Raw genomic sequence first — 24,156 nt, 5'->3', positions numbered from 1 at the left:
AATAAACTCACTACATTCTTACTGTGCTCTATTTTTATTTATAAAGAACTCGTTAAGTGGGCTGAAAGTCTCTCTTCCCTTCACGGGGGGCAGTGGACCAGACAAGCCGAGATCTCTGCATCAAGGCAGAGTGTTGGACACCCATAGGCGGGCTCTTCCTCCAAAGGTCGCTTCCTCTCGGCGCCAAAATTCAAACGTTAGTTGCCGCCGTAGTTGTGCTGAGTGTGTGAAGGAGCTCCGCGGCTGCCAGCGGTTTAGCGAGGGCTTCCTTCGCTTCGTACGTGTGGTACGGCTTGGTACGTGTGGGGATGGCGGTTCGGTGGGGTACAGGACAGTCTCGGGTCTATGTCGGTTGAGGTGCGTGACTGTGTCTGCCCGGACCCCAGAGCGGTAGATGAGGATGTGTGGTGGGTGGGTGGGCTGTAGCCATAGGGATGAGCAGTGGGTGAAGTCGCTTTATTTTAATTGTACATATTGGAATGCTTGCTGGGTTTGCGGTCCTTTATGGTTTTCTGATAAAAAAAATGCTTGCTGTTTTGATTCTGATGTTCCCCTTTTCTTGTAGCTGTGTTAGGCATGCAGTACAGTTTGCTTCTTTTGTATGTGTGTTTTTATTTTATTTTTTTTTCTTTTTTTTTTTCCTTCAAAGCATGAAGTGTTATAATCCAGCCCTTAAATTGTGCCCTTGGGGGAAGCACCAACGCGGCCCTTTGACAGCTTAAAGAAGATGTACATCAAATCAATTATTCTTGAAGGATTTAAATCCTATGCTCAGAGGACAGAAATCTGTGATTTTGATCCATCGTTCAATGCCATTACTGGCTTAAATGGCAGTGGCAAGTCCAACATCTTGGACTCCATCTGTTTCGTACTGGGCATCTCCAATCTATCTCAGGTAAAGAGAGAGGGCGAACTTAACAGAGGTCGTCCTTACGTCATCAATCTTTCATTTTAGTCTCCTGAGAAATCTCTGGTGGAAGACCCAAAAAGTGTTATTTCTGTTAAAAACCTTTGCCCTCAGTTGATTTGCTTCCATCCTCCCCCCTCCCCAGTTCTAACTCTAGATTAATTCAACAGACTTCCAAGGAACACTTTAGTGCACTGCATGAGTAATGATGAATATTCTATCTGTGGAGGTATTAGTGACTGAGCTAATAATTTAGCTTTCTATTATTTTTTTCTTAAACACCCACTCTTTTTTATCAGAAATATCATGTAGAAACAAATGGCAAGTTCTAGCTCACTAAAACTTGAACATTCTGCTGTTGCAAGGAGCACCAGCGTCTTGCATCTCTGGTATCTCTCATTGCCCTGAATCTTCAGTGTTATAGACAGACCCACCGAATCCGTTCATTTTGCCAAAGCAGAATAACACAGCAGCTATTTGATTTCTTTCAGAAGTTCATTGATCTGTTCCATATATTTAGGTGCGAGCTTCAAACCTCCATGATTTAGTTTATAAAAATGGGCAAGCTGGAGTAAGTAAAGCAACCGTGTCTATAACATTTGATAATTCTGACAAGAAACATAGTCCACTGGGATTTGAAAATAGCAATGAAATCACCGTCACCAGACAGGTAAGCACTTAATGTGTGTAATTGTTTGCTCAGAAAACTATGTACATTTTTACTGTGCTTAACAAAGTGACCTTTCAGCAGGAAAATAAAGAGTTTTAAAAGTCCTTAAGTTTTTGCAACTGAGACAATGATTCTACAGTGTTGTTAGCAAAATGTGTAGAAGTGGAACCATTGTGCTAGGTTAAAAGTTGTAATTACTTGGGAAATAAGATTAAGATAATTAAATGCTGTATATCACTGGTGTTTTATGTGGAGCTGCACAAAAACATACTAGCAGTAGAATGTTCCTAAATAAATTCTAGCTTTCTATCTTGTGGCCTTCATTTCTGAGCTTTGTGGTAGATTCTGTTTACAAAACATGGAGCTTTTATAAGAAATCCTTCATAGTTGGGGAATTTCTTGTCAGTCTTGAACAAATCTTTACCGTCTGTAATTGATCTTATTTAAAGCTTCTATTAGGACTGAAAAGTTGTCTGAAAAATCTTTAAGGTCTATTGTTATCTTGGGCATGGTATGTGCACACAAAGCAGGAGTGTATGGAATTTTATTATTATTTTTTGATACATTTAATTATTTTGTCTTTTTGCAGTATCAAGCCACTTTTAAATCACTTGCAGCTTTTTCTCTTTCTTTTCCTCATCTAGGCTGTTGTTGGAGGTAGGAATAAATATCTTATCAACGGTATAAATGCTTCCAACAATCGTGTACAGGATCTCTTCTGTTCTGTCGGTCTCAACGTCAATAACCCTCACTTCCTTATTATGCAGGTATTATGCATGCCTTTCTAAAATTCAGAAAAATACAAATGACACTAAATTTGTGGAATAGCACTTTTTTTTTTTTTTATTAAATAAAAGGAACTTTCATGTGAAAATTGAACATTCAGAAGCTAAGATTTTTAGAGCAGCCCAGTATGACCCTGACTGAATTTTTAGCCCTTGCTTTCTTTCATCTCCTCATTTGTCTTACAGGAGGCATTTTCTAAGGCATATGCCAATTTTGTTTTCCTTCTGGTCTCTAAGAGATGTTTCCTATATTATTACATAGTAAAAAAGGGTGTTTTTCCTTATTTGCTGTGTTCTTTGTTAGACAGTATTTGGTATTAGTTAGTATGCTTGCTTTATTAAATCCCATTTAGAAAAAGATGAGCTGGCCACGTGAAAAGACTCTTGTAACCCTTAATAGAGAGACTAAATCAACCTTTTATAGATTTGCATGGAGTAACAAAATGGTAGAATTTACTTGCTTCAGATGGAGTTGTCCTAATTATTATATATATATATTTTTTTAAAAGGTCAGTTTTCATACCCTTTTTATTCCTCTTCCCTCCCCCCTCCCTTCACAAATGAGCCAGATTACCAAGCAACCATAATCAGGAAGTTACTTGAGATCAGAAAGTCAGTAAGACTGCCAGAACAAAATAAACACAGCATCACTTTCTTGGATGTGAGCAGCAATGCATGTAGAAGCTCTAAAGGCCATTTCAAGCTTGCTGTTTGAAGAAAGGACTTATTATTTGTTTGAAATTTAGAGAACAAAGCAATTTATTAAACTAACTTTGCAATAATAATAAAGAAAGGTTAGCAATTGGTGTTTAAAATGAGTATGGGGGTTTTAATTTATTTTTTACTACTATAGCATGGTACACAATTGTAATTTTCCTTTTGTCTTTCTTTAACCAGGGGCGAATTACTAAAGTTCTAAATATGAAGCCAACGGAGGTGAGAGAACTATGACTTATTTATTTTTTTCTTTCTGGATAAGAAAGTGTTATAGAGGGATAACATGTTAAGCTTGCTTTAGGTTGAACCAACTTGACATGATAAAAATCATTAAAACTCTGTCAAATTATTTTATTCTAGATTCTATCTATGATTGAAGAAGCAGCGGGTACCAGGATGTATGAATGCAAGAAAATGACTGCCCAGAAGACCATAGAGAAGAAGGAAGCCAAACTGGATGAAATTCGAAGGGTTGGTACTATATGTGGGAGTGTGTGCTTTATTTGCTAAAGATAATGGATTACTAGCACAGGGTGGGTTTTTTTTTGTTTTTGTTTTTACTTGTAAACTATTTCCTTTCTTTATATGTTTCTCTATGTGCAGATATTAATGCTACATGTGTTTTAAAAATCTGAATACCAATGTTCTGGTTTGTGTTTCAGATCATAACTGAAGAGATCAGCCCAAGTCTAGAGAAACTGAAAGAGGTATGGAATATTTGGAGAAGTGGTAAGAGGCTTTAAAGTACTGAAGAAATACTTTCAAATAACTTGAACTGGTATGTGGAAGATAGGACGTGATATTTTTTCAGCCTTTTTAGAATCTTTTAGGTGATGTAAAATTTATCACCTATCCAAATATAGACAGTGTGGTTTGCAGGAATTACAAGATATATGGGAGAGGGACATAGGGAACAATAAGCAAATGAGAGAAACAGAAAACATAGAAGTTAAATTCTTGTCTTAGTTGTTAAACTTGCCTCAGGTGGAGTTTCTGTTATACAATCAACTGCACTAGTACAGCTTCATCTAGAATTTTCTTAAGTAGGTTTGCAGTGTACAATACTGAACGTTATATATTATATTCATATTACATATAATATTCTATAACAGTACTACCCTAATTTTCTTTCACCCAATTTTAACCCTTATTTTCTTTCAACCTATATCTTTTCAGGCACGTGCATCGTATCTAGAGTACCAAAAAATAACACGAGAAATGGAGAATTTAAAACGCGTCTGTGTGGCTTTTCAATATATCCATGCTGAAGAGATAAAAGATCAGACTACTAACGCTTTAAAGGAAGCAAATGAAAATAAGAAGAAAAATTTGGAATTAATGGCTGTGAATGAGGAGAAGGTAAAGGAACTTGCACAACAAATAGAAGATATGGAAAAGAAAAACAATAAGGTAAGTGAGAACCCAGATACGCTCACCTGAAAGTCTTAATAGAAGGAAGTATGTGAGAAGAAAATTATTTTTGTAGATGGTATGCACTTAGATTTTACTCCTTCTATGGTGAATTGTTTAGATTATACACCGCTTACTCAATAGTAGTCATTCCCTAAACGGGGGTGTCTATAAAGTTTTAATGTCTGAAATACTGTATTTCCAACTGCTGTAAATCACAGAATATCCCAAGCCAAGAGAAACCTTCAAGGATCAGTTTCCTATTCAGTAAATTCCCAAATAATATCAACAATTTTGCCAGGCATTGGAGTGAGACTGAGTGATTTAAGATGATAACACTTTTCCCTCATATTTCTACTCTGTGTATTCAGTGGAAAACTTTATCTGATTTTTTTTTTTAATTTTTTTTTTTTTTTTTTTTTTTTTGTCCATTTCAGATGAAATGCACTTGCAGTGGGAAATACAAAAATCACTAGTGACCTCAGATACAGAGGTAGAAAAAGTAGTTATGTACTGAGTATCCCACAGCATCTTTTCATTCTTAAGTGCAACTCCTACACTTCCCCTGCAAGGACAGAGTTTCTCAGTAACTACAGTTGGGCTCTAGCAGTGGCTTCAAATTAGTACGGACTTCTGTGGGAAGAGGTTTTAGCCCATTTGTTTTGGAGTCTCTATCTGCTTCATCAGACATGCATCTCCTATGTATAGCTATGATCAGAAAATGAAATCTTAAATATTGGATAACAGTATACATAAAATTTCCATTGTTTCTGAATTTAGGAATTTGGTGCTAAGTTACAGTCGCTGGAAGCTGCTCTTTCAGAACTCCAAAGAGTTGATGCTAAAGTCCGCAGTGATCTTGATCACAAGAAGAAAAACTTAAGTGGTGAAAAGAAAAGGCATAAAGAATTGACTAAAGTCATGCAGGAGGTAAGCCCTTTGTTTATGTTATTCTTTTTAAGCACTGATGTAGTTCGGTGTGCATTGGGACAGCAGGTTTTTATTATCTTTTCAAGGTTGATGGGAAGGAATAGCAACAGGAGGGCAGAAACAAATAATAAGTGGTGTTACTTGATTTGTATGGCACAGTTAGTAGACTGCCACTAAAAACAAATAAGATGTATTTATGAAGGAAGTCCAGCTCTGCTGTTGACAACTTTGTTTTAATTTTGGGAGGAGATCCCAACTGCGTTCAGGAAACCTGCTAAACTTAAAGGAAAAACATCTACTTCATGCTCTTGACATTTAATTCATTTCTCTTAAATAGGAACACTAAATACTTTACAGAGAGCTGCTTTTCCTGGTTGTGCAGTTATCATTTTTTCCTCTATTTCATTTTTCTCTGTACATGTTGTGTTGAGTGTCCTCAATGAGCAGGTGCACGCTTGAAGTATGTAAAAACAGGCTGTGAAAACAAAAAAGCTGACAAAAGGTTTTAAAATCTTGATCAGTGAAACTAATCATAGCTGTACATCATCTGATTTACCAACATAAACTTTAAGTTAATAGGGGTTGTTTTTTTGTTTGATTTTATGTATCATTATTGTTTTTTTGCTAAAGGAATTTAAAGCGATAACATCAAAGGAAAAGGAAATAAAGAGTATACAGGAAGATCTAAATGGTTTACAGGAGGAAAGTAAAAAAGGTGCAGAAGCTTTAGCCACAGCACAACAGCATTTTAATGGTGTATCTGCTGGCCTGTCTAGCAATGTCAGTGGTCGAGGAAGTTCTCTTGCTGACCAGATGATGACCTGCAAAAATGAAATTAGCAAAGCAGTAACAGAGGCTAAACAGGTAAGAGTCAGAGCTCTCTTGATGCACTGTTGGGAAAATTATAGAATATATATGCAAAGTATTTTGGCATAGGCCAAAAAATGTAAGGTTTTTTTAATTAAGCAGGCTGTTTAAAACAGGGAAGTCCTTGAGCCAACATAAGGAAAAGTTACAACATTGCCTTGAAGAAATACAGCAATTGGTATACAGATGACTGACAGTGTAAAATAGGAAGCTTAGAATAGGAAATTAAAGTATGTCTGTATTTAACTAGCAGGATCAAGTGTGTCTGAATAGGGAGTTTGGGAGGAATTACTCTATTACATTTTATGCTAGTCACATTACTTGAAACATGTCGCATCCTTCTTAAGATAGGAAACTTGCTGTGGTTGTTTTGATGGTGGAATATAATTTTTTGTTGATAAACTTGCACCATCCTTGACTCATTTATGGAAAAGCTCTTCTGAGAAAAGCAACAAAGGTGGTTCTGTCCCAGAATATTTTAGTTTCTTTCTTCTCTTTCTTTGATACTGTATATGTGGTAATACAGGTTATTGCATCCAAGTATGTACAATAGAATAGTTCATAGCATGGCAGCCTACAGAATGGCTTGGGTCAGAATGGACCTCAAAGCGCATAAATCTCCAGTGCCGCACATGATTCGGGCCTCTTGAATGCCTCCAGGAAGGACACATCCACAGCTTCTCTGGGCACCTTATGCCAGTTACTCACCACCCTCTTGAGCAGAAAATTTCTTCCTAACATCTATCTCCCATCTTTTAGCTTAAAGCCATTCCCTCTTCCCTGTTACTATTTTCCCTCTCCCCTCCTGCTCATGAACTCTTAAGTATTGGAAGGCCAGAGTAATATCAGCCTGGAGCTTTCTCTTTTCCAGGCTGAATAAGCCCAGCTCCCCCAGTATGTCTTTGTAGAAGAGGTGCTCCAGCTCTCTGATCATCGCCTTTGTGGGCTCCTCTGGACCTGCTCCAACAGCTCCATGTTTTCTTTGTGTTTGAGCCGTGGGCATAGTACTGCAGGTTGCACCTCACAAAGACACACACAAGAAGACAATCCTCTCCCTTCTGCTTCCCCTGTTTTGATGCAGTCCAGAATACAGTTGGCTTTTTGGAATGCAAGCACACACTGCTGGCTCTAGCTTTTTGTCCACCAGGACCTCCAAGCCCTTTTCAGGACAGCAGTTCTCAATGAGTTCTTTTTTCAGTTTCAGGGAAAGGAACTGAGAAATTGTCAGGGATTGCTATGTTCCAGTTGCAACAGCTTGCACTTGGACTTGCTGAACCTCATTCAGTTCATGTAGGCCCACTTTTCAAGCCTGTCCAGGTTCCTTTGGATGGCATCCCTTCATTCTGTCATACCATTTTAGCTTAGTGTCTTCAACAAGCTTTCTGAGAGTGTGCTCTTATTTAATATGTCATTCTCTGAGATGATAAAGAGCATTGGTCCCAAGATGGACTGAGTGCTGAGGGCTGGGTTAGTTAGAAGGGACCTTCAAAGACCATCAAGTCCAACCTCACTTTGGGGTTAGCCATAAGTTAACACACAATATTGAGCACTATAAAGAATTTTTCAAATGCCCCTTGGCTACTGGCAGGCTGGAGGTACTAACCACCTCTCTAGAAATCTGTTCTGGTGTGTGCTCATAGTAAAGAAGTGCTTCCTGATGTTCTGTCTGAACCTTCCTCTGGTGCAGCCTTGTATCATTCCTACACATCCTGTCGTTGGCTGCCATGGAGAACAGACTGTCACCTCCCTCTCCCCTTCCTCAGGGAGTTGTAGAGAGCAATGAGGTAGCTTCAGAGCTTTCTCTTTTCCAGACCCAACTTCCCAAGCCTTTGCTCCCATGCCTTCCAGCAATTTTATCAGCCTCGTTGCCTTGCTCTGGCCAGTTTCAAGTATTGTAACATCCTTCTTGTATGATGCAGCCCAGAACTGCACATATTGGTCTATAGTAGACAACTACTATGACATCTGCTTTATTGTCTGCTGCCTTAATCCTTACCTGGAAGTTCTCTGCTGTGTCATCCCAGACAGCAATACATGAAGCATGACTTCTCCACCTTGCTGCTCCTGAGCAGTCAATAGCTCTCCATCCCAGCACTCCAGTCTTTGGAGTATCTCACCAAATCTCACAGATATCTATGGTGTCATAGTTATGGGCAAGAGTCACATATTTCTGGCAAGGCCAGACTCCAGTTGTGTGTGGAGACAGGACAAGGGGAGACGTCCAGAAACTGGAGCATAGGAAGTTCTGCAGGAATGTGTGCAAGAACTTCTTTACAGTGAGGGTGACGGAGCACTGGAATAGGCTGCCCAGGGGGGTTGTGGAGTCTCCTATGGAGATTTTCAGGATGCTGACGTGTGTGACGTGGTGTAGGGAACCTGCTTTGGCAGGGGGGTTGGACTCGATGATCTCTGGAGGTCCTTTCCAACCTCTACGATTCTGTGATTGTGTGATTTCAGTTTTTCCTGTTTGTTCCATATGCTGCCTGTATTAGTATGTAGGCATTTCTTCTGTGTTCCAGTACCCACAATGCTACCTGGAGCAGCAGAGGTGTTCCCATTAGCCTTGCCACCCTCAGACAGTGCTGCACCTTCCCTTGGTGTGTCTCACTGTTCATAATGCAGTCTCCCTCCCTCATCTATCTTAGTTTGAAGCTCTTGATCAGTCATGCCAAGTTACAAGCAAGTGAAGTATTTCTTCTGCCAAGATAGATACATCTCATCAGCACACACAGACCAAGAATGCTGGCACCCAGAAACCCCCTCTGACACATTTTATGCTCTTTATCACCCACATCTTTAGTTTTAAGGGCCAAGGCTGCTATTTGCCATTATTGCAAATGGTAGGAATTTTTACAAATTAAGGGGGAATCTGGCTAATGCATATGCTCTAAGTCTGTACTCAGAGATTCTCCCTAGATATCTTCTGGCTTCATGTCTTCTTATTCCATACAGGCCAAAATGAAGTTGAAATATGCACAGCAGGAGCTAAAAACAAAACAAGCTAAAGTTAAAAAGGTGGATGGAAGCTACAAGGAAGACCAAGCGACACTTGAAGCTGTCAGAAAATCAAAAGAAAAACTCCAGGATCAAATGAAAAAGCTGAAATATGAAGGTTTTTTATAGACTTTTGGTGCATAATTTTGTGGAGTTCTGGAAAGGAATATAGAAGGAACAGGAAAAACAAGTATATTGTTTCAGGCACAAGGAAATTTGTCTGGTGAAAGTTGCAAGGGAATTAGTTTGAAATGATTCAGTTTTAAATACTGTGAGCCAACACTTACAAAGCTCAAACTTAAACTTAGAAGAGCAGTGAGGTTCCCTTTTTCTTCCTGTTTTTTCAGTGTTTAAAACTTCTTAAAGGTTGTTTCTTGTTGCAGGTTATAATTGTTGCAGAAAGTGCACAAAAGCGTAAATTGATAATCCTGAAATCATTTCAACTCATATTTAGGGAGTAACATTATACTTTTTGCTCTGTGTATTTGATTTTCTTAAGTTGTTAATTTGTCTAAAACTGTAATTTAAAAATAATTTTAGAATGTTTTTCAATTAGCTTCTCCCCATGTATGTGTATAAACGGAGCAGATGACTGATTTATAAATTACTGAATTTCTGTACTATGAATGTCTTTATGCTGTTTGTGTTCAATTCCAGAAGGAGAAGAGGAAGCCCATGTAGCAAAGAAGAAGGCACTGATTTCTGAGATCATTTCTCTGAGAGAACTGTGTGAAAGTATAGCAGCGAAGCATCCTCATCTACATTTCGAGTACAAGTAAGATCTCAGTGTCATTTTGAATTACATTTTCAGGTGCTGCTTGGTGCATTTAACACATGAATTATGAGACTATAAAAATTATTCCATTGAATCCTTGGCAGTTGTTTTTCTTGTACTGTCAGTGAATATTGATTCTCTTATCTGAGGCAAGTTAACAGGTTAGTAAAGTCAGGAAATTCTAGCTGAATTAGTAGGCATCAGTGAAGAGGACACAGTCATTCTTTAAATACAACCTTATCAATATAATGTGAATTTAGAAGTTCTGTAACATGGTGCTGCAATTCCTAAGTCAAGTTAATTAGCTGAAACTATAGCAGTCCAACAGACTAATCTGCAAAAACGTTAACAATTTTCAGTCCTGTCTGAGGTCTGTGAATAAATTTGCTCTGTGGAAGTGAAAGTTGTGTCTGTTTTTACAACATATATGTAATCTCATATGTGTTTTATTATGTAAAATCAACCAGAGCATATTCCCGTAATTGCGCTAATAACTGAGATCTGTGTGAACAAATCATACTAAACGCAGGAAGGACATTCCTCTGTTGGCTTTGTAACTGACTTCTTACTGGGAAGTCTCTTGCTTTGAAGTAGTTAAATTAATATTTTTTTGTTTATTTTGTCTAATAGAATTAGGGTTTCTTCTACCCTTGTAAATAATAGTAGTTTCTAATATAGTTTTTGAAGATGTCAGGAAGAGAACCAAACATGGTTGTCATAACTGATTTTGTTTTTCTAAGAAATCCAGAAAAAAATTGGAATCCCAGCTATGTGAAAGGCCTTGTTGTAACACTCATCACTGTGAAAGACATATCCACATCAAAAGCCCTAGAAGCAGTGGCTGGGGGAAAACTCTATCACATTGTGGTGGACACAGAGGTATGTGTGTCAATAAGCAAACGCGTGCTTAGTGTCTTAATGCCTAAGAGGTGATTTGGTCCCAGGTACCTACTTAATTTAAGTCAGCAAGTGTCATACATAGATACTGTTGATGAAATGATGCTACTGGAATGCCCTATTGTCTTAATATTTGAATATGCTCTGAAAGGTGGCTTTTCTCATTCTAGGCTACTGGCAGGAAGATTATAGAAAAGGGTCAACTAAAGCATCGTTACACCATCATTCCACTAAACAAAATTTCAGCCAAGTGTATTGGATATGAAATTATCTCACTGGCCAAAGAACTGGTATGTACATAAATACTGTGTTTTTATTGCATGCTTTTTTTTCCTTTTCAATTTTTTTAGCATAATGTAGCAGTCATACTATTTCTGTAGAGTTTGAGGGTTTCTTAATTTTTTTTCCCTCACTATCCTTGAACTATCCAGTATTCAGATAGATCTTAATTGTTTTGCTTTTACCTGAAATTATGATTTAAAATGTAAGAATGACTTAAAAATTATTTTTATCGAAATAAGATTCTTGTAACTTAAGACATACTAATTGCATTTCACTTTATTTCTAGATCGGTCATCTTGATGTGCATATAGCCATTTCGCTAATTGATTATAATATCGAACTACAGAAGGCCATGGAATTTGTCTTTGGCACAACACTGGTCTGTAGCAACATGGATAAAGCTAAGAAAGTGACCTTTGACAAAAGAATAATGAAAAAAAGTGTTACACTTCAAGGAGAAATATTCGACCCTCAGGGAACCCTAAGTGGAGGCAATTACTGTTTTGTATTCATATAATAATTGTGTTTTTGTTGATTTGTTTACTGCCCTGCATATTGTTAAAAATGGAAAGAGGCTTTTTTGTTGTTGTTGTTTAAACTCGTACTTGAGATAACATCATCTTTGAGAAAAGATTTGGTGGTTGTACACTGAAGTAAGACTACAGTTAGACTAGGAAAAAACCGATAAAATATTAGCATAATATAGTTTATGTATTAGATACATGTTTGGCTATTGAAACATCTTGGAGGAGGTTGGAAAGAGTGCTTTGAACTCAAACATTTTTTGGAATATTTCATAATTTATTTGAGGTAAATTCACACATGACAATATGTTAAGTTGGATGATTTCACTAAATTAATTTGTAGTCTCTCCATTGAGAATGATTGCTTAGCTGTTCTTCTGTTTTGCAATGAAAACAGATGATGAACTAAAACCTGCATCGTAGCCAGTATTTACAATTCATCACTTGCCAGAGTTGAATCTAATTCCAATCAGATTTAACTTTGTTCTTTTTTTCTCTGAACAGGTGCAAGCGCGCATGTTACATCTATATTGGTTAAACTTAAAACTATGAGAGAAGCTGAAGAAAAACTCAAAATAAAGAAGTCTCTACTTGAAGCTGTAGAGAGAGAGCTAGCAAACTTAAAGAATACAGCTGAAAAGTAAGGTTTGCGTAGTATAAATGTCTGTTATTTCTCTTATGTGACTATGTAACTGTTGGACAGATCGATATGATGGGAAAGATGTTACAACAAAGGTGTGAATCATAGGACCACAAGGTTGGGAAGGACCTACAAGATCATCTAGTCCAGCTGTGCTCCCATTCCCATTGCTACCACAAGCCTCTAAACCATATCTCCTAGCTCCTCATCCAGATGCCTCTTGGACACTGCCAGGGATGGCGACTCTACCACCTCCGTGGGCAGCTATTCCAGTGCCTGACCACTCCCTGAGAGAAAAAGTTTTTCCTTATGTCTAATCTAAACCTTCCCTGGTACAACTTGCAGCCGTTTCCTCAGGTCCTGTTTGTTGCCTGGGAGAAGAGGCCAAACCTCTCCTCACCACAACCTCCCCTTATGAAGTTGTAGGTGCAATGAGGTCTCCCTTGAGCCTCCTCTTCTCCAGGCTAAACAATCCCAGCTCCTTGAGCCACTTCTCATAAGTGTTGTGCTCTGGACCCCTCACCAGTTTCACTGACCTTCTGTGGACTGTCTTTTGTAGTGAGGGGCCCAAAACAACACAGTACTCAAGATGCAGCTTCACTAGCGCTGAGTACCTCTCTGCTCCTGCTGGCCACACTATCTCTAATGCAGGCCAGGATGCCGTTGGCTGTCTTGGCCACCTGGACACACTGTCGGCTCATGTTCAGCAGAGCATCAACCAACACCCCCAGGTCCACTTCCTCTTCACAGTCATCCAGCCACTCTGCCCCAAGCCTATAACACTGCATGGGGTTATTGTGGCCAAAGTTCAGGACCCAACACTTGGCTTTGTTGAACCTCAGCCCAGTGAACCAGCTTATCTAGATCCCTCTGAAAGGCCTCTCTACCCTCAGGCAGATCATAGGGAGGTCCTTCAGAGGGATCTGTCATCTGTGCAGTGACAGAAGGACCTGCATGGTAGAAAAGTGCTATAAAGGAGATCTATCAGAAGATAATAGGTTTGCAGGGAAAAGCTTCATCAAGGCAGAATCTCCAGAAAGTGCTCCTTCCCTAGTGATAGGGATAGTCAGCCCTTCAGGGAGGTCTAAGGGAGATGCAGCCAGGCTCCACCCCTTCCAGTCCCACAGGTGAATCGCTTTCATCTGTGCTCCCAGAGCTGACCAGGTCTTTTCCCCAGGTGCTCAATCAGTAGTTCAGGCTGGGACTCAACAGTTCCCATACACAGTATAAAGACAACTCACATAAACTAATTTTCTGGAGGAGAGGATAGGGCCTAAGGAAAATTAAATATTTAGAAAATAGCTATTCCACTATCTAAAATATTTCCTCTGTTGTGACTAAGGACTGTGCCTGCATTTTCAAACATGTCCAGGTGATGCTGGATATCACTTCCTTCTATTGACTACCTCACTTGGTGTTATGAGCACACTTGCTGTGGGTGTGATTACACTATGTCATTCATAAATATGAAGAACACCAGTCCCAAAACAGTCTGCTACAGGATAACACTTGTGACCACCCTCCATATTGATAAAGAGCCACTGACCACGTCTTTCTGGTTATGACCACCCAACCGATTCCATATCCACAGAGTAGTGTCGCCTTCAGGTCTGTATCTCTAGTTTAGTGATAAGGTTGTGGTCCAGAGTCATATCAAAGGCCTTGCAAAAGTCCAGGCAGATGATACACGCTCCTTTCAAATATTTGAAAGCCACAATGAAGTCTCCCCAGAGCCTTTTCTTCTCCAAGCTAAGCAATCTCAGTTCCCTCAACCTTTCCTCATCGGAGAGGTGCTCCAGCCCTCTGATCATCTTCGTGGCTCTCATTTGGACCTGTTCCGAGAGCTCCATGTCCTTCCTGAGCTGGAATTACTGATTGTAATTTTAACCCACAAGCTCTCAACCTGGTCATGGACGTTTCTTAGGCAGTTCTTAATGGCCTCTGCACTTCTTCATGTGGAGGGCAACTTTTGTCCTACCCATCCCTCCTAAAAAGCTTGTGGCCTTCAGTCACAGTATTCCAATTGTTGCACTATCTTTCTCTGGCAGTAATTAGGCCATAGTTTTCTAATTGCATCAAAATTTCCATCTCTTCCTGTTTATTGCCCTTCTTTTGTAATACCCATCCAGAATTTCAGTTTGTGATAGTTCTTATTATTCTCCCAAGGAAATGTAAAAATCCTAAAGGAGAATGAATGTTCAAGTGATTCTGCTCTAAGAATGGTCTTAAAAGTATGTTTGAATTTTCAGCTATTCCTTCTTACTGGTTGTGTTGTTAAAATTAGAATTTAAAAGATACATTTAGCTCTAAAAAAATCCCGTGAGCAGGTAGCGCTGGGCAGTGTGGTACCTGCCAGCTGGAGTTATTTTTCAGATTGTTTTAAGTCATAACAGATTTGCAAAAATATGACCAAAAGGAAGAAATACTTGTTGTTGTGTAATAGTTTTCTAATTTTACTGACTGGAAAAACATGAGCTCTGTTTTGTTTCCAAGCTTTGGGTTGTGTTTGTTTGTTTTTAGTATATATTATCAGGGCTTCACAACAACAAGTTAAATGTATAAGTTACTTATCAACAGACTTCACAATTACTTCTAAAGATATTTGAAATTGTACATTTATATGCCTGTATTTTTCTAAAGCTCTATTAGTCTTCTGTAAAATGTCAGCATTTTGTTTTTGTCATTGTTGTCACTTTGGAATGGGAATATAAGCATTTTAATATCTACTTGAAATTGAAATGCTGGGCATCCCTCATTAAAGCAGCGTGTATTGTTACTGCCTTCAAAGGTACCAGCATCTGAAGCAGCAGCTGGAGATGAAGGTGGAAGAGGAAGGGATACTGCAAGCTAAGATTCGGCAAAGCTCTTATCACAAACAACAGGAAGACCTGTTTGCTCTGGAGAAAACTATTGGTGAGACAAAAGTGTTTTTTATCTTGCAGTTAAGAGCTAATTGCAGAGAAAGATGTTTGGCAGTTGAGAACCAAAACAGACAAGGGAAAAAGTAGCTTTGAAAATATTTGTTTTATATTTTGGAGTATAGATGGAATCATAGCTGGCAAACACAGGTGTGGGGCTCAGGTAAGGTTTGTCATGCCCTTCTAAAGGTTTTGTCCTTGTTAAGGATTCCACATACTTTAGAGTAAAAGGAAAAAATGGCTTTGTAGCAACATTTTAAAATGCATCTAATCCTATATTTATGTGATTTTTTTCCCCAAAACCATCTGTTTCAGGAGGTTAGCAGTATAAATAATCTGAATGATCTGAACAGTAAAAATACGTACTATTTATGTTACTAAGGAAAAGTGTAAAAGGAATCAAATGCAGTGGTAAGGAAAACAGCAGAAGAAAAGAATGGACTGAAATAATCATGTGTGTGTATGTTGTGTATGAAGGATGAAGCTGTATCTGTCTAGGTTGCTGTTTCATGGGTTAATACTTGTTCTAAAGGTTAGAGATCTGTTTGTGCTTTTGTTGTTGTTGTTAATTTTAATGATTGGTTTTCTGTTTGGTGCCCTACAAATAACTGGGAGAAGTGTCTCAGGAATTACTGAAAGTGCTGACTTCAGTAACTGGCAGAAACCAGTATTTTATTTATTTGTTTATCTATTTATTTGAGTAGTAGAGGCAGACTCTTATTTCAGAGGCAGGCCAGGATTTAAGCTTAAGGATAAGAGCACTGTTCAATCTAAGTACCGTACCTTTGATTCAGTGGAGTGTGAAGAGGCATTAAAGGAAACTAAGGAGAACCAACAGAAAGCTGAAGAAGAATACAAGGCATTAGAGAACAAAATGAAAAATGCAGAATCAGAACACGAGAAGGAAATAAAAAATGCTCAGCAGAAACTAAATAGTGCCAAGAAGAAAGCAGATGATTCAAGCAGAAAAATGAAAGAAAAGCAGCAGGTAAACCTCACATTTATTGCTATTTTCCCTATGCTACAACTGTTTCCAGAAGTCAGTTCTATTCTACTGAAGTTTCAGTCCTTTCAGCTTCACAACTTATATATTACATTGTAGTTACTGACAGGTGGAAATTTCTGATGTTTTCGTGGTGTTGCTCCGTTTAACAGAAGAGCAAGTACTGTATTATCTTCTACACTATTTATCACATTAAATGTCAGCTCTTTCCACTGAAGTATAAACTTAACAAATCAAAATGTCTTTCTAGGAAATTGAAGCATTAGTTTTGGAACTTGAACAGCTAAAACAAGAACAGGCCTCATATAAGCAACAGAGTGAGGCAGTGGAACAAGCAATTACATCCCTTCAGGAGCAAGTTGATGCTTTGGAAGCTGAGGCTACTAAGGCAAATGTAAGAAGGAATACTATGTTTTCTTATCAGTTTTGATGTTACTAAGGATCCCTTGAGGCTTTAACTGTGTTGTGGGTTTTTTTTTGGACCTTCTTGGCAGCGCTAAATTATGTTTAGCCTTAGCGGGAGTTGGGTTTTTTTGCCTTTATTACCTTGTGTTAATTTTTATTTCTACTTTGCTGTGTCCTATCAATGACATAACATCTGTGTCTGTAAGAAGTTACTAGCTGTCTGATTTTCTTAACAGGAATCTCTAAAGGAAGCAGAGAATGAGCTGGCCAAGCAAAAGGGATTAATAGCAGAACAAACTAAAGGTATTAAAGACAAATCTGCAGAGATAGAGAAGTACAGAAAGGAAAATAATAAACTGCAGCTCAACAATAATACATTAGAACACGACATCAGCAAGTATAAACAAGAGGCTGCTGATGCTTCTTCCATGGTATGTCATAGTTGTGCTTTTCTTTCCATCTTTGTCCAAGTGATTATTTCCTTCTTTCTGTGCAAAGGAAATAGCCTTTTTTTTCTTTTCCTTTAATAATAAGCACTACTTTATTTGCAACTCTTTGTGTGAAGAAGGAGGAGTGGAAACTATAAATTATATCGTTATGGATTCATAGAAACTGTAAAAGAAGGTGATCAATGGAATTAAAAAATAAACAACTAAAACATTCTGATGTTATGGATAAACTGGGTAAACAATTAAAGAATCTAAGGCAGGTACTCAAGAGACAGTGGCTTGGTCCAGATACAGGAAAATATGTTCCATGTTACATGGAAGAGTATACATGAAAGTTCCCCAAAGTCTTGGTCCCTCTATGATCTTGGAAGCAGCACGAAGCGTGGTGAAGGGATCCACCTGTGTTGCTCTGGGGTGAAAAAACTGATGCTTTAGAGTAATTTTAGGGCAGTAGCAGGTTGGGTTTTGTTGTTGTTCTGTTTTGATTCAGAATTTTAGGAATAAAATTCTGTGTGTCTTCTTGTGCACAGCTGGACAAACTGCAGAAAGAGCACAAGTGGATAACTTCAGAAAAAGAGCTTTTTGGCCAGTCGGGCACCACTTACGACTTTGAAATCAACAATCCTAAAGAAGCAAGTCAGAAGCTGCAGAAACTGATGACAAAGAAAGAGAAGCTGGAGAAGTCCTTAAACATGAGAGCTATCAATTTGCTTTCTGAGGCAGAAGAGAAGGTAAGCATTCCAAGTTTTAACATTTAGAAGTTCGGCAGCTTGGGTGTATTGTATTTGCAATGCTACTCTGTGTTTTCACATATTCTCTTCCTAAATACACCAAAAATGATACCTCAAAAATGACACCTAATATTTCTAGTACTGGTTCTGAGTTATAATTGTCCCATTCTTCCTGTGTGCCTTCATAAGTATCCTTTCCTGCATAGAAAGATAAATGAAGCACGATTAACTTTCAATCAAAGTGCAGCTTCTAGAGTAGTGCTGATTTTCACCTTTGCCAAATGTTGGAAATTCTAATTGCTTTAATTTGCAAACATTACCCTAAAATTCAAATCCTGCAGTGCAGCTGAATGAATGCTTTGGATTTCAATCTTGTGACTAAGTTTGCTGTTTCTTAATTGCACTCCCACTGTTTTGTGCTTTGTTCACTGAAATCAGTCACTCTTCTTTTACAAGTACAACGACTTAATGAAGAAGAAGAGAATCGTAGAGAATGACAAGTCAAAAATTCTTGCGACTATTGAAGAGCTCGACAGAAAGAAAATCAGAGCGTTGAACATCGCTTGGGAAAAGGTGCGTTGCTTGAAACCTAATTTCAGCACTGCAGCATGTATTTTCTCTTGAGGATCAGATTCCCCTTAGTTCACTGTTTTGCTTATTTGTATAAAAAGAACTTGTCTCTTTCTAGAACTCATCTTCTATGCTTACAAACAACAAAATCTATCACTCTTATCACTTTGCTCCGATAAAGATTTCCTTTCTAGCTTTCTTGTAGACACCCTTTACGTAATGAAAGGAACTGCTGTTTTGTCCGACTAACTTTGTCTAAATTGTCCTTTGTACTTTTGTAGCCTTGCTTTGTTTTCAGTACAGCTGAAATAAAACACTCACCGTATGTTCTGAATTTTAAGATGTGAGAGTTTATTGAATTAAGCTGATGAAGAAGCCTGGAGCATCGTGTTACCCATCACTAAGTTTTTACAGCCGTGCTTCTGACTCAAATCATGCTCATTTTACCTTTCCTCATCCCACTTCTAGGTGAACAAAGACTTTGGTTCCATCTTCTCGATGCTTCTACCAGGAGCCAAAGCTATGTTAGTACCATCTAAAAAGCAAAGTATCCTGGATGGTCTGGAGTTCAGGGTTGGCTTAGGAAACATCTGGAAGGAAAACCTGACAGAACTTAGTGGAGGTCAAAGGTTGGTAAACTGTGGATGTTTTTTTTTGTTATTGTTCTCTTTTCTCCATTGCAGTTGTGGATGTAGCTGGTATGTCTAACCACCTATACTTTAGGACTGTAAAGTATAATTTTTATACATTAATTAATGTTTTCCACAGTCGAGTCAGAGACTGTCTTGTCCATCCTGGCTTCATATTTTAAAAAAACTCTCAATTCAGTTCCTCTCAGAAAGGAGCCTGCCTTCGAAGTGCTCACAGCATGAATCTGCTTCTCAAAGAGCATTTAAATGCTACCGGATGATTGTTGTAGTAATAAGTGGGAGGCTCTCAAACAAGAGCGTAAAACGTAACCTAACTTCCTTGTTCTTTGTATTAGATCACTGGTGGCCTTGTCCTTGATCTTAGCCATCCTTCTCTTCAAACCTGCTCCCATTTACATCCTGGATGAAGTGGATGCTGCTCTTGACCTTTCTCATACCCAGAACATTGGACAGATGCTTCATGCTCATTTCAAACAATCCCAGGTATGCTCTTACAACCACTGTGATTATTTATCCAGCTTTGTTATTTCCAGAGGCAGCCAGCTCCTGGGAATTCTTAACTGCTGAACTATTTTATTTCCAAGTTATTTCAGCTGGATTTGGCTTATTTTATTATTCATGGCAACATTTTCCCAATGGTCAATGCATGAAGAAAGGCTGTATTATATGGTGGTGCTATGGCCATCCTGGACTGAGGAGACCAAGCACTGAGGTTACAGCACAGCTGTAACTCATCTACACAAACTATTACGTGTATTAACCCAGTGTGTTCCATGAGGCTTTCAATGGAAAAAAAAAAAGAAAGATCCATTTATAAGAAGTTTTAGTAAGATCAGACCTAAGCAAATAAAAAGGAATCCTGCTTTTTGAAGGATTTCAAAAATCCTGATTTTTTTTAACTTTATTTGGACAGCAGCATTTACTTTGTGCTGTTTTCTTGCAGTTCCTTGTGGTGTCCTTGAAGGATGGGATGTTTAACAACGCCAACGTCCTCTACAGGACCAAGTTTGTTGATGGTGTGTCCACAGTTACAAGACACTGCCAGTTAAAGAAAAAGAAGGCACTGAGTGAAGCCAATAGCAACGAAGATGAGTAACAAACGATGCAGTAATGGTGACTCGAACATTCTGTATCCCTCAATTACAGGAAGCCCCAGAATCACCTTTTTTTTAAAAATAAAACAACTTATGCAAGTTGCATTTTATAGAGCTTTTAGTTTTGTTAATGACTTCAGGTCATGGCAGCCCAGAGGAGCCTGTCAGGAAGGTGAGATGAAGCCTGCGGCATTAACAGCTTTTAGTAAATGTGCTGCGATTGGCACCTCTTGTTGCCAATTAACATGACGTAGGAATATGCGAGTTAGCACAAGCTTCAAGCTGTGCAGCCTACTCACTTGTGAGTACAGTGGGCAGCAGTTTAACTGCTGGTTTCTAGATGCTTGCTAATGCTCTTAATAAATGATAAAACAGAAAAGCTTTCCTTGCTTTCCTTCCTTGCTGCTTTTCACCCAACATCCCATAATTAGTCAGAATTACATTTTCGACATGCCCCAGCCCTTGATTATAGGGTCAGTCTCAACACATACCAGCAGCATCTTTCTGTGGTCCTCCCTTTGGTGTAAACCCCATCCTTGTAGGCAGCAGCCACTCACAGCCTGCAGGGACGGAAGCTGCCCCTCACCCAGCAGCAAGGCTCCCTTCTTGGCTTGGCTGTGGAGTGACAACGTGGCAGGTGCTGCTGTACCCAGTTACACCACAATAACGCATCTGCTCTCCCCGCAGTCACCTGATGAGCTCCCATAAATACACATACACAAAACACACACCCATCAGGTAGAAAAAAGAAAACGCACACATGTCTGTACATACAATAAACACACTCAGATGTAACACATTCCAGTCCCACCCCTAAGAGCTCACTCTGTATTTGGAGCAATGCTGCGGAACCAAATCATAGAATTCTCTGAAGGGGGGAAAAATTACCAGTTACTGCCAAGAACAGGTCATGCATCTTTTATTTAAGTTTTACCTTTTTGGTAAGCAACAGGGTTTTCTTTCAGTCAGTCCCTTTACATACTTTTGACAGTACAGATCGCAGTGAGTTTCATGGAGATCTTGCAACATTAGAAAACTTCTCAATATACATCCATTGAAGCAACAGCTTGTAGGTCAGGATGAGTGCTAGTGTCAGACCTGCACACTGCACTCCTGGTATACAAAGCAGCATTGCAGCAGCACAAGGATGCCCAGGCTGGGCAAAGTACAGTGTGTTTTACATAGTGCAATCACTTTTAGAGGAAAAACTCTAGGAAGGCCACATCTATTTATTTTTGAATCCTGTCACGTTTACAAATGAGGGGGGTAGAAATCAAGCCTCTGACTGAATTAACTGTCGTACAGGTAGGTTCTTGTGTATAGGCACGTGCTTTAGAGAGGAGCTCTGAATCTCTTCCGTAACCACGAGAAAGACATATTGCTTTGTGATTCAGACAGTAGTGAACCATCTCTAACCTTCCTAACACTCGGCCAGAGCTGTCGAGCCAGCTGTTTGTAGAGTTCCTAGAATACGCTCTTCCCTCTAGTGTAAATCCCCAATAAAGAAAGTCAGGCTGCCATTGACAAGTATTACAGTTCTCATTACAGCCTTATGACCATGGGAGGCATCGCCTCCGCACACTCCAGTCCACAGCGAAAAATCAGACTAATAGAGACCTGGAGACTCTTGTTTTCTGTAACTGTCACTCCAACCAAATACGAAAAAACCCAAGTCAGACAATGAACTGCTACAGCAAAGCATCACTGGTAATATTCATCTAATACAAAATAAATGAGCGCTCATGACACTACACGTCATGGTAAAGCAGATCTGTAAAGACACCGTAAAGTGATTCGCCCAGTCAAGTTTTAAAATATACACTGTGCTCAAGAGTTCAAACTACACGTAAACAAAGAGCAGCTCCCTGCCAACGAGGTGTAAATCAAAGTGTTATAGCACCAGCTCCCAGCACCGAGAAGTTGCTCGCTGACCAGCCCTAGTGTACAAAGCATTAGTGCTCGCTGAGGGTTCTGCTACACAGCCACAGCTCTGCCTATTTCCAAAGACATTTTCTTACCAGATGCATAACAACTACATTCCTCCCTTCCCATGGACAAAGCCAGACAACTGGATGTCACAGTACCAGGAAATACTGAGAGGGGAATGGCACCTGAGGGAACAGCAGGTACTGCACACCTGATTCTAACCGATGGACGTGGAGGAAAGGTGACGTTATCCAACAGTTCTCACCATAACAGATCCTCTCTAAAGGAGCTCCACGCATCGTAAGAAAAGAAACAAGCTTCCCTGTGCTGGAAACCATGGACATGGTGGTACCCACAGAAATGATTTTATTTCACCATCAGCAAAGCATTTTATCCCCAAAAAACGGCACACGTGGGGCTGGTCAGGTTGTGGTGCAGCACTAACTTTATGCTATGAAAAGTTTGTTGCTGTAGTGGTCAGCTTTGTCGTTCATCTGAGAAGGGCAACGAGGGGCAGGCAGCGTGGCCACATCATCAAATAGCAATTTTACTCCACGTTAATGCAGATATAATCTCTCTTCGTAAGTGCAAATTAAAAAGTATTTGCTAGAAACCAGCATGACTTGGGCTGCTGAGAAACAACACACAACTCAGTTCCTTACAAATACTGACAATTCTAAATCAGTACAGGTTCCCAAAGCAAGAACAGAGTTACGAACATGAAGGGGAGGAAAAAAAAAAAACATTACCACTACTAAAAAAAAGTCATTGCGAACTTCAAACACTCTTCAAAAACATATCTAAAAAAGGTTTTTTTTCCCATTTTTTGTTTGTTTGTTTCTCCTGCAGCTGAGGAGTGTCCATGCAAAACAATTCTGAGAAGAGCAGTGTTCCACCTGGGCACCAAAGAGGCCCAATTCTGTCCCACATAGCTCAGTAAAGTGCTCTCTTGTGCATCCTTGGAGGAAGAAAGTTCTCATTCAAAGTTTGGGAGGCCGAGGTTACACAGCTGGGGAAGGCAAAGCCTCGGTCAATCCATTCTGAGGTCAGAGAAGGAGGAGAGGAGCTAACAGTACTCTGCCTTTGTAGCTCATGGACAAGAGGCTGCAGGGGAGGAGCAAACAGGAGAAGCGGATGAAACGCTGCCCCTGGAAGTTACACAGGAGTGTCACACAGACTCCAGGGGCAGCATTTCATTCTTTGCAGGTAATGAACACTACCCTGCTGCAGAGTATCAACAACACCAGGTAACAGATCTCTGCACGTGAGATAAGTGAAAATCAAACACGCTTTTCACTTCCTGTGCTGGTGGCTTTTCAACAACTGCTTTGAAGGACAATGGGGATCTGAGTAACATTCTTTTGCTGATTTAAAGGGAATTAAAAGCAACTTGCCCTCAACATTTTAAGTTGCACAACGAGGAACATTCTAGGGCAGATCACTGAGAGGTATTTACTGACAGAATACTAACTAAAAATAAGCTCAAAAGAGTAAAATTAACGTTAATCGGGAACAGAACTTAAGGCATGTTTTATTTTGGCCAGGAATGATGCATGCTACAGAGTAATCTTCATTTTCCCACTTGGTTTTCAGACCACTGCACTTTTGTTTGTTTGTTTTACATGGCACTTTGTAGTTTATGTTTTTACAATTTAGTTTAGATTTTCAAGTGTTTTCTTCAATATAAATGCCTTCTCCTGTAGCTCAGGTCTGCTGTCTGACGCCATTGTAGATAAAGAATGGATGAGGTGCTCTCTGCTTTCTGGCTTCAGGCTTTCCCACTGTTTAGACTCTGTGCAGATAGAGAACGACACCAGACATGAATATTGCTATGCCAAAAGCCCACACCAACAAGTGGTCCCCATCCCCACACAGGTTGAAGGACAACTTGCTCACATGTCATTCACAGTGACCATGCTTGGTTCAACCTGAACAGTCTGCTTTACATCCAACTTTATCCACATTTGCTTCTAACTCTCTTCAAGTTTTCCCAGTGAACAAACAGCTGACTG

General features: G+C 39.3%; 2 protein-coding genes across 9 annotated transcripts in view; one reads left to right on the top strand and one right to left on the bottom strand.

The window, feature by feature from the left end:
- Positions 1–147: 147 nt before the first annotated feature.
- Positions 148–20,597, top strand: SMC2 (structural maintenance of chromosomes 2). 4 transcript variants are annotated; one of them, XM_015849834.2, is made up of 25 exons: positions 148–296; positions 650–895; positions 1,428–1,577; positions 2,222–2,344; positions 3,260–3,298; positions 3,440–3,550; positions 3,742–3,786; positions 4,256–4,489; positions 5,270–5,419; positions 6,050–6,283; positions 9,239–9,398; positions 9,938–10,055; positions 10,796–10,934; positions 11,123–11,242; positions 11,521–11,725; positions 12,263–12,398; positions 15,187–15,311; positions 16,111–16,304; positions 16,570–16,713; positions 16,961–17,155; positions 17,704–17,904; positions 18,361–18,477; positions 18,943–19,103; positions 19,460–19,607; positions 20,068–20,597. In XM_015849834.2, exons 2-25 carry the CDS (start codon positions 728–730, stop codon positions 20,218–20,220), a joined length of 3,570 nt encoding a protein of 1,189 aa, XP_015705320.1. In that variant the 5' UTR covers positions 148–296; positions 650–727; the 3' UTR covers positions 20,221–20,597. The 4 variants fall into 4 exon arrangements, with proteins under 4 accessions (XP_015705320.1, XP_015705321.1, XP_015705322.1 ...); XM_015849835.2 differs by having other exon boundaries at positions 150–286; XM_015849836.2 differs by having other exon boundaries at positions 152–277.
- Positions 20,598–21,120: 523 nt separating this feature from the next.
- The window catches only part of ECPAS (Ecm29 proteasome adaptor and scaffold), a 66,155-nt gene continuing 63,119 nt past the window's right edge, over positions 21,121–24,156 (bottom strand). For 4 of the 5 annotated variants that reach the window (XM_032441468.1, XM_015849831.2, XM_015849832.2 and 1 more), the window contains one exon: positions 21,121–23,936. In XM_032441468.1, the coding sequence (XP_032297359.1) occupies positions 23,797–23,936 (140 nt within the window). In that variant the 3' untranslated portion in view covers positions 21,121–23,796. The remainder of the gene's footprint in view (positions 23,937–24,156) is intronic. The other variant, XM_015849830.2, reaches the window with a different exon arrangement.

Source organism: Coturnix japonica, chromosome Z, assembly GCF_001577835.2.
Source record: "Coturnix japonica isolate 7356 chromosome Z, Coturnix japonica 2.1, whole genome shotgun sequence".
Lineage (NCBI taxonomy): Eukaryota > Metazoa > Chordata > Aves > Galliformes > Phasianidae > Coturnix > Coturnix japonica.
This window is presented reverse-complemented; position numbering and strand designations above follow the sequence as displayed.